Source organism: Psammomys obesus, unplaced genomic scaffold (genome assembly GCF_907164565.1).
Source record: "Psammomys obesus unplaced genomic scaffold, mPsaObe1.curated_primary_1811, whole genome shotgun sequence".
Lineage (NCBI taxonomy): Eukaryota > Metazoa > Chordata > Mammalia > Rodentia > Muridae > Psammomys > Psammomys obesus.
The window spans coordinates 5,782,489-5,795,851 of NW_026592548.1; the positions used below are offsets into that span (position 1 = coordinate 5,782,489).

Sequence of the window (13,363 nt, forward strand, 5' to 3'; positions counted from 1 at the left end):
TGTTGCAATAACCAGGAATTATAGACTATTTAAAAACACTATACAGACTCTAACTCTGATCTTGAAGTCTTTATGACTCTACAATTATCTCCAAGCTTGATGAAGTGTGTCAGACTCTGCATGAGCTGAGTGCATATGAGTGTATGTGAGAATGGTGTGCATGTATGTGTGGGTGTGCACAAGGGTGTGTACACATTGAGTGTGGGTATATATAAGTTCATGGTAAAGAATTTGTGCATAAGCAGAATGTATTTGAGAATATGCCTGCATGGGAGTATACACAAGTTTGAGAGATTGTGTATGTGAATTAGTGTGCAATGAAGTCTTAAGGACATACAAAGTCAAAGTCTTTACATAAATATTCTCTCCTCTCCCAGCATTGTAAACCCTTTACCATCATTGCCCAGGATCCTCTCTCTGCCTCTGAGCTCACCTCACTGTGTGCAGGTAGAAGAACGGAAAGGGAAACTTCCAGTTTCCCTTGGAGAGTTCTTCCCTGTGAGCCAAGCAAACAGGGTTTAAATCAATCCATCCATTCCTTCAAACAGCTGTCAAGGAGCACAGGAGAGCTGCCTGAGCCTGTCTCACAGGAACATTCCATAGCAAATTAACACAGCTCTTTGGAATAATTAAAATTTGATGCTGGCCTCTGGAAGCCAAGGGAATTACAGAAGCCGTTAACATCAGCTGTAGTAGGGTGTTTGTAGAGATTAAGAATTTATGTGGATAAATCTGATATATTTAGTATTTCCTACTAAAAATATCATATAACTTTGAATACCATCATTTAGAAATGGGACCATGATATCCTTTACTGGACTTCACATTGGAGAGGCTCTATATTGATTAGTTTAAATATTTGTCCAATGGCCTACTTTTTTATGGCCACTTTGAAAGCCTGGAGGACTAAACACATCAGTTTAACATGGCAGATTTGTTTCTAGAGCTGTGTTTCAAAAGAAGGAACTGGCTTTTCTGATAATGGTGGCTCTTAGAACCCAGAGACCCTACATTATAATATCTACTCCCCTCAACTTCTGTCACCCTAGGCGCTGGAAACCACTGAAGAACAAAGGGGAAATTTCTCTGCTTACTGGAAATGCAGTGAGCTCTGGCCACCTACAGAATCAAACAGGAAAGGGCTCTGTTCTAGTGTGTGTCACCAGCCTTTTGAAGTAATTAGCCAGCCCAGGGTCCTTCAGTGGGAAATGTGCTCCAGGTGTCATGGTGACCCATCTTTTCATAAATAACAGAGTGTACAGGCAGGCTGTGTGAGTGACCATCCAAACAGCCATCTGTCTCTGTCATCTCTTAGATTTGGAAGCTCTTGCTCTGCACTTCCTGTTTCCAAGGGTAAAATCTGTGGGGCTCAGGTCTCTGATGAGTTTGAAGACTAGACAGTAATAGTTTCACAACTTTCCTTATTATTAGATTCAGAAAAAAACCCTCACAAAAGAGGTATAAAGTTTGTAAAGTTAAAAGACATAAAAGCTTACGTTGTTTAGAATCTAAGAAAGTGTTTAGGGTCTAAGAAGATGTTTTGAGGTTGATAGATGCAGGTTATGAAAGTTAGAAGATATGAAAGTTTGAATAGTGATAGAAAATAATTTAGGGACAGAACTTTGCACTCACCAAACAGTGGAAGAGGAGTGTTTTTTCCAAGGTTATCAAATACAAATGCACTGGACAATGTGAATGTGGCTCTTATTCTATATAATTTATTGATGCTGGAGATAAAGTTATTTCTCAGACTAAAAGGGGGAGATGTTGGGGTGACTTTCCTTAACATTGTGTAAAGTTATATCTCTGTATTTCCAATTGTTGAATACTGTACAGGCAGAAAGCTAAATGCTGGCAGGATATTGGTGTTGTCCTTTCAATGGCCCATCAGTGCTCAGATACTTGAAGGCAAGACAGTTTCTCAATGCCTTCAGCAACCAAAGAGATATAATGGTATTGTCTCCCTGCTGATTGGCTGTAATAAAGAGCTGACAGCCAATAGCTGAACAGGAAGCGGAAGGTGGATCTTCAGAGGAGGGGAAGGGAAAAGAAGGGAAATGCCAGAGATTTGGAAGCAGACAGAGAAGGGAACAGACTGACAAGGACAGGGACAGAGAGGTAAAGAGAAAACCACATGGTAGGTCGTGGGTTAAGTTAAACAGTGACTGGGATACCGGCCCAGACAAAGGCTTTAAACTATGTAAAAGTCTCCATGTTATTTACACCACTGTTGGGTTCCTGAAAAGCTCACACTATGGTCAGACAAGTAGGGAAGATTTCCCATGATGCATTCAACGTGATGCTACTCTTTACCCAGAAGGTAACTTAAATAAACAAACAAACCTTTAATAATTTTTAAAGAATTTTTTACATATTTATTCACTCTATTTTATGTCTTGCTTGCATGTGTATCTATGTACCAAATGCATATTTGTGCCATGAAGCAGAGAAGATGGCACTGATCCCCTGGAACTGGAGTTTCAGACACTGTGAAGCACCGTGTGGATGCTGGGCTTTATAGCTGGCTCTTTATCAAGAGTAGCCAGCACTTCCCCAGCCCCTGAGACTCCATCTTAATGAAACAGCACTCAGAGAATTTCCCAAAATTATGTATAGGCTTACTATCAAAATAATGCAGATGTCTGCTTTTCCTGAACATCTCCGTACCAGGGAGAAAGCATTAAAGTATTTGGATGGAGTGAGAATCAACTAAGATACACATATTTTGTGCTTCCCTAGAAATTGCATTTTACACAGCTCGAATTACACTTTCTTTACAATTTAGGTTTGTTTTTTCATTTGCTTGTTTTGGAAAATTTCTCTCTAAATAGCGCAGGCTAGCCCCAAACTCACAGCAATCCTCCATTTCCCAGCCTGATGACTGTTTCCAGCCTGGCTGCACTTTCATTTCCTACAGCAGCAACCTCATGAGCTTTCTTCTTTTAGTTTTTTGTTTATGTGTTTTTAAAATTTATTCGTTGAAAATTTCTGGGCTGTATCCAATGTAATGTGATCATTTTTACTCCCCCACTCTCCCTGTGGTTCTCTGGCCCCCTCCCCCCATACACCAGCACATATGGATCTCCTGACTTCAGATCTTTTAAACAACCCTCAGCATCCATCTAGTGCTGGCCATATGTGTATGGGTGCTGGTCTGTCCACTAGAGGAGCATGGTCAGCCTACCAGGAGTCACTGACTGCCAGTGGTCCTCAGCTCAGAGTGGGCACTTAGCACCCATCTCCCATCAGCGCTGTGTTATTGACTGGTATGATCTCACACAGGCCTTGTCTGCATTTCCAAAGCTCCTGTGAGTTCATGTGTGCTATGCTGGCTTGTTTTATGTCAACTTGACACAAGCTAGAGTCACTGGAGAGGAGAGAGCCTCAGTTGAGAAAATGCCTGCCTAATATCAGGCTGTAGGCAGGCAAACCTGTACAGCATTTTCTTAATCATTGATTGATGGGGGAGGGCCCAGCCTATTGTGGGTGAAGCCACTCTGGGCTGGTGGTCCTGGGTTTTTTAAGATGCTGTGTTCTATAAGAACAAGCCATGATGAGCAAGCCAGTAAGCAACACTCCTTCATGGCCTCTGCATCAGCTCTGAACTTCAGGTTCCTGCTGCTTGAGGTCCTGTCCAGACTTCATTTGGTGTTTAACAGTGTTGTGAACGTGTGAGCAAAGTAAGCCCTTTCCTCTCCAACTTGTTCTTGGTCATGGTGTGTCATCACAGCAATAGTGATAAATGCCATGGACCTGCCATGTCCAGACACTGTCCTCAGGAGTCCTCTTCTTACACTCTTGTTCTTGTCTCCTATGCTGTTACCTAAGCCAGAATCCATAGGCTGAACTATTTGCTAAACCTCAATAGGTAGAAGTAGAATATGTAGGTAAAACTGAACATGCAACTGTTCATTCTTTATTTTTTTTTGGGGGGGGGAGGAGTTCAAAAGCAGGGTTTCTCTGTGTAGCCTTGGCTGTCCTGGACTCACTTTGTAGGCCGGGCTGGCCTCAATTACAGCAATGCTCTGCCTGAGTCCGCCTCCCCAAGTGCTGGGAGTAAAGGTGTGTGCCACCATGCCCAGCTGCAAATGTTCACTCCTAACTTCCGACTTCCCCCTTACGTATTGAAACACAGAGGTGTGGTTCAGTCTCTTTCTGCACCCTTCAGTCAAGTTCAAGTCGAGCAGCTTTTCAGCTCAGTAACAACCCAAGCCTTACATGACTGCCTTGACACTGGCCACAGGACATCAGTATGAAACTCCAGCCTCACTGACCCGCTGATTCCATCACTCGTTCCTGCAGTATAGCCCACCACCACACGGGACCGGCGTGTCAGGTTTTCACTGGAGTCAGTGGGGTGAGAGGCACTGCCACAGCCCATGGCAGTGATGCTGTGTGTGAAACACACAGTGATGCTCTTAGAAGATAAGAGCAGTAATGGACAGCCAGTTTAGGAAAGCTAGATCCATGCCCAGAGTGAAGTTGCATTTCGGCTGGGAAGAGAGAGATTCTTGTGCTAGAATGTCGGTTCTACTTCAGTGACCAACAGTTAAGACTTAGTGGCTTGCTCTCATATACACACATGCTTCCAGGCACACACACACACACACACACACACACACACACACTCACACACACATCCAGACATGCATGCATGTTCAGGTGAATGTGCACATACATTGGCCCTCAGCTCTGACTCGGGCCAGTCCTTACAGACAAGAGCAAGAAGACTGGTCCATGCTCAGAATATCAGTATCCACAGCATCTCCTTGCAGGAGTTTGCAGTACCACGCTGTCTACAACAAAGATGTTTTGACAGAGATTTTTCTTTTCAGAGTGAGTGGGCCCAAACTCGTGCATTGACTTAAAGTTGACGCTGCAATCTGTGTTGTCTCTGGTAAATGGGCTGTCCACTGGGACAAAACAAGCCTCACTTATTGATAAACTGCCCATTTTGCAGAATTTTGGTATTCCTGCACCACATGGAAAGGGAGCTGCTTCTTGCACTCACCCATGGCCATGCTCTAGAGCTATGACATCCATTCTTGAAGACACTGGGGGCTGTTGCTTCAAAGGCCATTAAGCACCACTGATGTTTGGACCTGAGCATTTGATGAGCACTTGAAAGTTGAGCAGCTAAGGAGACAAACACACCAACATTTCTGGGCCACTGTTTTTTCTCCATGAGCGCTGTCTCCATCTTCCCTGTCAGTTCATTCCTTGCTTCGTGCCCTGGGGTCGACTGCCCATTGTCTCGTAAGGCACTATCTGTGCTCCCTTTTACTAAGCTGGCAACTGTCCCAAAGACAGCAGGCAGTGGAGCCATAACTTAGAACACATTTACTTGGAATGAAACCTGTGCTCTTAGTTGTCAGGACATGCTTCCTTCCAGAAACACATCCTACTCCCCAATAAAGCCAACGTGCTAACTACCAACAAGCTTGTTCAAAGTGGACATTCATCACGGATGTTCACTGGTGTCAGCTCCATGCTTCTTCCATTTTAAATCTTAGCATCACCAGGGACTCTGGTCCAGTCTTCATTCCCAGGAATCTGGAAGGGCTGCCTGGCAGCTATGCGCAACACTGGGTTCCACTGGTTATAAAAGCAGGGAGGTGTGCTAGGAGGTCAATAAGTAACAACTGACCGTCTTTTCTGATGCAGGTACCTGTCTGATCCCACGAGCCCAGTGCACCTTCACTGCCGGAACAATGGCAGCTTTGAGGACGGCGGCTGACAGGTCTGACATACACCTAAGGGGAGATTTGCAGCAGACTGACAACAGTGATTCTGTTCACCGCAGGCTTGCGTCCAATTATAATGTTCTGCCCTCTGAGGTCTCTTCAAATCACCGTGTTTATTCTGCTTTCACTTAATTCCCTCCTACGGGGTGGACTTTGAATTGCACCAGGCATGAAGTACCAAAGAGCAAACACAGAACGTGCATGAAGAATTGGTCTTAGTTCCCTGTTTAAAGTCCTTAATTGCTTGGGGATGGCATTGAAGTCTGTGTGGATGGCAGGCTTGGTTCTGATCCTCATGTATTCCTAGGTTGAACTGTGCAGGCTTGTGTTTGAGCATACCTAGTAGGGAGATGCTGCCTTATCTTCGTGCTGTTACTCCTGTGATTAAAGACGCTTTGGTGGTCCAGATCACAGAGGCAGAAGTGTGCTTATTCCAATGAAGATTCAACTGAATGTGCCTCCTTCCATACAGGCTGGTGAAAATGCAAAGTGTGTGGCTATCCTGCCTCTTCCCTGTGTCTTTACAATGAATGGGGCTTCACCTGAGCAACCTGTTAGTGTTACTTAGCAGCAAGAAGTCATTAGTGGCATCAGTTATCAACGCCAGGCTAGATTTTAACAGACGTGAAGTCTTGGCCATCTTCAGGAAATGAGAGACCTGGGCTGGTGAGATTGCTCAGTGGATAAAGACATTTGAGCCGGGTGCAGTGCCACACACCTCTAATCCCAGCACTTGGGGAGGCAGAGGCAGGAAGATCTCTGTAAGTTTGAGGCAAGCCTGGTCAACAAAGTGAGTCCAGGACAGCCAAAGCTACACAGAGAAACCTGTCTTGAAAAACAAACAACCCGCCCCGAAAAAAAAAAAAAAAAAACACAGAGAAGAAAAAGAAAACTCTGTTCTAAAAAAGAACAAAAAATAAGTACAACAACAAAAAAGCAGGTTGATCCCAGGAGCCACATGTCAGAAGAAACAACTCCTACAAATTGTCCTTTGACATTGACACTCAAGCTATGGCATGTATATACACAGAGAACACACTCAATAAATAAATAAAATGAAATTTAAAAATTAAAAAAAAAACACCCTCCATGCTGGTGGTTCAACCCAGGATGACTGGAACAGTCCCACCAGATAAAGGTGCTCTGCCCCTGAAGGAGAGACTTGGGCATGTGACACAGGAAATACTGAAGTTCCAGCAGTAATTGCTGCTTCTCACCACAGCATGAGCAATGGGGTTGGCCAGGGAAAGTGTGGCATATTCTAAATCAAGGTGTTTCACGCTTCATACCACTGCTGTCCAGGATCAGTCTCTGTTGGATGCTGTCCTGGGCACTGTTGCATGCTTACAGATTGCTGTTAGGCCAGAACACCTCCTGTGATAGTTAATTCCTGTGTAAATGTGACTAAGTTATGTGCACCAGATACCTGGTTAAATAATAACTCTGGGCGATCTGTGAAGGCCACCCAGAAAGAACAACATCTGAAGCACACTGAGGGGGCTTGTCCTAGGTGTGAGTTAGTGCCATGCAGTCCACAGGTCATGAGCAGAGCAGGAGTCTTCATCCCTGGTGCCCAGTCTTAGACACACACTGGACCATCATCTCTACCGGCAAGACAGCAGATCTTGGAACTTTTCAACTTCTGCTACTATTTGAACTGATACTGCTCATAAGACATATATGCAAATATTTCATATACATAAACATTTGTATGTGTGTTAAATATACATATATATGTATACCTTGGATACTGAAGGATAACTATCATCTATCATTCATCAATCACTTATCAATCTATTCAGCTATTTATCATCTATTACCCATCTTATATCTGTTATCTACTTATTCATTTATCAATCATCTATCACCTAAACATCTATTTATCTATACAACTATCATCTGCCTGTCCTTCTTCCAATCCTCTGTCATCTACCTACCTATGGCTCTCTCTGTCATCTACCTCCTGTTCTCTAAGGAACCACCAGCTGATACACCTATTTCCAATTACACTGTTCAACACTGTATCCAAGTAATAAACATGCACTTGCCAATGCCAGCACATAGCCAGAGGTGGGGTAAAGAGACAAGTGTGAGTGAGTTCAAGGGTAGTTTGGACAGTATAGCAAGACCCTGTTTTTTAAAAAGAAAGTCACCATATATTTCTCTATGTGCCCTGGAGAACATATCATCCTGTTTTAAAGTCAGAGAGACAAGTTGGGGGTTGAAATCTGCCACTGCATAGCAGCTCTGAGGAGCATTTCCACCTCCTGAGCTAATGTAGACTCAGCAAAGCTTCTTGCATGGGCATGTAGATTGACCCATGGTTGTCTCAGCAGGCTCTGCTTTCCTACTGCTGTTTGAAATTATATTTCTAGAGAGCAATTTCCATCAAGAAAACAGCAATTCCACCTCTAAAATCCCTTGGACTGTCTTTTTATGACCCATGGTGGCAAAATCTCTAGTCTCATGAGCCCCAATTGGCTTACAAATAACCCAGTGCAGGTCTGAACGTATAAATTAAAACCCTGGTACTTCCTGTGGTTTTGATCCCTTTTAAGCCATCGGCTTTTTTATTCTCCCACTCAATTATTCCAGAGTGACAGGTACTGAATCTCACCAAGCATGTTCTCAGGAGACTTTGTAAGAACACAGCCAAGGAAGCAGAGATGACTGTTTAAGCATAAAGCCTGACAGGGATGTAGGAAAGAAAACGGGCACTCGCTAAGGAACACCTGTCTTCACGAGTCCTTTGCTGTTGCTTTGGTGGGGTTACTCTAGGCAGCAAGGCAGGATCCAGCCCAGCCTACTCTGGGGTCTGGTCTTTAATGTAAGGAACTGAAAAAAATGAGGCACACTGCAGAGGTTGATTTTACTACAGCATCTGGAACAACAAATGTGTGTGGTCAGTTCCATGGACAGTGCTGGGATGGCAGTGGGAGGATGACTAAGGAGTGGATGTGCCTCCACAGTCCCGCTGGAGAGGTCCTATCACATATGAGGAGTATTGTCTTCTGAGAGGCTCCTCTTTTGCAGGAGATTGTCTAAAACGGACTCCAGCTCCATTTCTTGTCTCCTGTGCTCCCACACACACTGCTTTTCCTTATGCCCCTGCTTTCCTATCCTCTTGTCTTGTCAAGTAGCTGCAAGGAATGAGGCTTATTAGCCTTGACTCCTGAGAAGGAAGCACCCTTCCACAGAGCCGCCCTGTGGGTTGCACACCCTCTTCATTACCACACCCTTAGTGGAGCCTGGGGCTCATCTGACACTATGTCTCAGGAACACAAGATTCACAGGTATTTTTTTTTCCCTTCTTGCTAAAAAATGTCTCACTAATTGCTTGCCTTTTCTGCTTGTAAAATATGGACTTCTGAGTTCATGTTTCTGTATGCTTAGCACATTAGATTTTTTCCATGTGCATGCAGCACTGAGCTCACTCTGAAGATGTTTCATTAACTATAATGGTGAGCCATATTACAGCAGCAACATGGAGAGCCATTCCAACAGCCTGAATATTTGGTTAAATTATTTCTAAAGCTGACATTTCCTAAGGAAAGAGAAAAGTGGGAACTGTTTGTAAGAGGAAAGGTTAACACTACACAATTCACCTAAAATCAAGGGTTTCTCTATTTTCTCATACTAACCCTTTCTCTTCTTTCCTTTCCTCCGTTTCTTGCTTTCGTCTTTCTCTCATTTTCTTCCTCTCATTTTCTCCCTCTCTCATTTCCTCCCTTTTTTTTTCTTTTCTTCCTCCACTTCTTCCTCAGGTTCTCTCCCAGTCTCTCCTTTCTCCCCCTTAAACAATAAACAACCAGGTCTAGTGTCACATGGACCTTTGGCAATAGCTGTGTGATCCTGAATGAGCCATCATTTTTAACTTCTGTAGCCTCCAGTTTATTATCCACAAGATAATGACATTGAAGTTTCCTCTTTAGAATTCCTGTATGGATCCCAAGGAACCAAGTACATGATTATTTCTGAGATCATACTAGCAGACTCTACCATCTCTTACTATTGTTCTATGGCCAAGCTCTGGGGGACTGAAGGTATGTGTGAGGAAGACTGCCAGTGCCTCCAAAATAGCCTTTCAGCAAAGAGTGAGCTGCAGAGGCCACATCTCTGAGACACACTGAATCAATATGTAGTCCCCCTTGAGAAGAACAGTGTGATTCTAGACCTGACATAATATCAGAAAGGATTCTAGTCATTTTCAAAGAGAAAACAAGGACCTCCATGGGGAGAAAGATGGTAGGTGAAAGGAAAGTGTACATGTCCACCAGACAGAGGCCTGGGGGGAAGCAGAAAAGTACTTCAATGGTTTTTTAATTATTTTTCTTTTTATTAATTACAGCTTATTCACTTTGTATCCCCCCTGTACCTCCCTCCTTCTCTCGTCCCAATCCCAACTGACCTCTTCTCCACCCATCCCTCTCCCAGTCCACTGATAAAGGAGGACCTCCTCCCCTTCCCTCTGATCCTAGTCTATCAGGTCTCATCAGGAGTGGCTGCATTGTCTTCTTCTGTCCCCTGGTAAGGCTGCTTCCCCCTCAGGGGGAGGTGATCAAAGAGCAGGCCAATCAGTTCATATCAGAGACAGTCCCTGTCCCCATTACTATGGAGGTCACTTGAACACTGAACTGCCATAGGCTACCTTCGTGCAGGGGTTCCAGACCATCTTTATGAGATTCCCTGTACTCTGCCCAAAGTTTGGCTATGAGTCTCAGCATCTGCCTCAATACTCTGCAGGGTAGAGTCTTTCAGAGGTCCTCTGTGGTAGGCTCCTGTCTATTCCATGTTTTCTCCCTCCTCCAATGTCCATTCTCTTTGCCTTTCTGAATGGGGATTGAGCAGCTTAGCCACAGTCCTCCTTCCTGATTAGCTTCCTTAGGTAGAAAGATTTTAGTATATTTATCTTATATTATATGTCTAGTATCAACTTATGAGTGAGTATATACCATGTGTGTCTTTCTACTTCTGGGATACCTCACTCAGGATGGTCTTTTCCAGTTCCCACCATTTACTTGCAATTTTCATGATTTCCTTGTTTTTTTGTTTTTTTTTTTATCACTGCGTAATATTCCATTGTGTAGATGTACCACAATTTCTGTATCCATGCCTCAACTGAGGGACATATGGGCTGTTTCCAGCTTCTGCCTATTACAAGTAAAGCTGCTACAAACATGATTGAGCAGATATCCTTGTTGTATTCTTGAGCGTCTTTTGGATATATGCCTAGGAGTGGAATGGCTGGATCTTGAGGAAGCCCTATTCCTAACTGTCTGAGAAAGCGCCAGATTGATTTCCAAAGTAGTTGTACAAGTTTACATTCCCACCAGCAGTGGAGGAGGGTTCCCCTTTCTCCACATACTCTCCAGCATGTGTTGTCATTGAGTTATTCATCTTAGCCATTCTGATGGGTGTAAGGTGAAATCTCAGTGTTGTTTTGATTTGCATTTCCTTGATGACTAAGGACATTGAACATTTCTTTAAGTGTTTCTCTGCCATTCGATATTCCTCTGTCGAGAATTCTCTGTTTAGCTCTGTATCCCATTTTTAATTGAGTTACTTTATTTACTATTTAACTTCTTGATTTCTTCATATATGTTGGATATTAGCACTCTGTCAGATGAAGGGTTAGTGAAGATTCTTTCCTAATCTATAGGCATTCATTTTGTTTTGATGACAGTGTCCTTTGATTTACAGAAGCTTTTCAGTTTCATGAGGTCCCATTTATTGATTGTTGCTCTTAGAGCTTGTGCTGTTGGTGTTCTGTTCAGGAAGTTGTCTCCTGTGTCAATGAGTTCTAGGCTCTTCCCCACTTTTTCTTCTAAGAGGTTTAGTGTTTCTGGTTTTATATTGAGGTCTTTGATCCACTTGGACATTAGTTGAGTGCAGGGTGATAAGTATGGGTCTATTTGCATTTTTCTACATGTAGACATCCAGTTAGACCAGCACCATTTGTCGAAGATGCTACCTTTTTTCCGTTGTATGGTTTTGGCATCTTTGTCAAAAATCAGGTGTCCATAAGTATGTGGGTTTATTTCTGGGTCTTCCATCCGATTGCATTGACCCACCATTCTGTTTCTGTGCCAGTACCATGCAGTTTTTATAACTGTTGCTCCATAGTACAGCTTGAGATCAGGATGATGATACCTCCAGAAGATCTTTTATTGTAGAGGATTGTTTTAGCCATTCTGGGTTTCTTGTTATTCCATATGAAGCTGAGAATTTTTCTTTCCAGGTCTGTAAAGAATTGTGTTAGTAATTTGATGGAAATTGCATTGAATCTGTAGATTGCTTTTGGTTAAGATGGCCATTTTTACTATGTTAATCCTGCCAAGTTTTGCGCATAGGAGATCTTTTCATCTTCAGATATCTTCTTCTAATTCTTTCTTTAGAGACGGGAAATTTTTTTCATACAAGTCTTTGACTTGCTTAGTTAGGGTCACACCAAGGTTCTTTATGTCTTTGGGGCTATATTGTGAAGGGTGTTGTTTCCCTAATTTCTTTCTCAGCCCTTTTGTCTTTTGTATACAAGAGGGCTACTGATTTTTTGGAGTTAATTTTGTATTCAGCCACTTTGCTGAAGGTGTTTATCAGCTGTAGCAGTTCTCTGATGGAATTTTTGGGGTCACTCAGGTTTACTATCATATCATCTGCAAACAGCGATACTTTGACTTCTTCCTTTCCGATTTATATCCCTTGATCTCCTTTAATTGTCTTATTGCTCTAGCATGGACTTCTAGAACTAGGTTGAAGAGATATGGAGAGAGTGGGCAGCCTTGCCTTGTCCCTGATTTCAGTGGGATTGCTTTAAGTTTCTCTCCATTTAGATTGATGTTGGCTATAGGCTTGCTGTATATTGCCTTTACTATGTTTAGGCATGTGCCTTGTATCCCTGATCTCTCCAAGACTTTAAACAGGAATGGATGTTGGATTTTGTCAAATGCTTTTTTGGCATCTAAGGAGATTATCATTTGGTTTTTTTTTTCTTTCAGTTTGTTAATATGGTGGATCACATTGATGGATTTCCGTATGTTGAACCACCCCTGCATACCTGGGATGAAGCCTACTTGGTCATAGTGGATAATATCTTTGATGTGTTCTTGGATTCGGTTTGCAAGTATTTTGTTAAGTATTTTTGCATCAATGTTCATAAGGGAGATTGGCCTGAAATTCTCTTTCTTTGTTGGGTCTTTGTGAGGTTTAGGTACCAAGGTGACTGTGGCTTCATAGAATGAGTTTGGTAATGTTCCTTCTGTTTCTATTTTGTAGAATAGTTCAAAGAGAACTGGAGTTAGCTCTTCTTTGAAGGTCTTGTAGAATTCTGCGCTGAAACCATCTGGTCCTGGGCTTTTTGTGGATGGGAGACTTTTGATGACTGCTTCCCTTTCCTTAGGGGATATAGGACTATTTAATTGATTTACCTGTTCTTGATTCAGCTTTGGTAAGTTAAATCATCAAGAAAATTGTCTGTTTCATTTAGATTTTCAAATTTTGTGGCATATAGCCTTTTGAAGTAAGTGTTTTTAATGTGTTAGTTGAGCCTGTCTTCTACATATTCCAGGAAAGAATTTTTTTCAAGTAGAGAATTCATATTCAGAGAGGCAAAGCTATGAATT

The 13,363-nt window shown here is 42.8% G+C and overlaps 1 protein-coding gene across 1 annotated transcript in view; it reads left to right on the top strand.

The window, feature by feature from the left end:
- The window catches only part of Tnni3k (TNNI3 interacting kinase), a 255,380-nt gene extending 249,643 nt beyond the window's left edge, over positions 1–5,737 (top strand). Inside the window, 1 exon segment of the mRNA XM_055614310.1 lies at positions 5,665–5,737. Coding sequence (XP_055470285.1) covers positions 5,665–5,737 — 73 coding nt within the window.
- Positions 5,738–13,363: the final 7,626 nt, after the last annotated feature.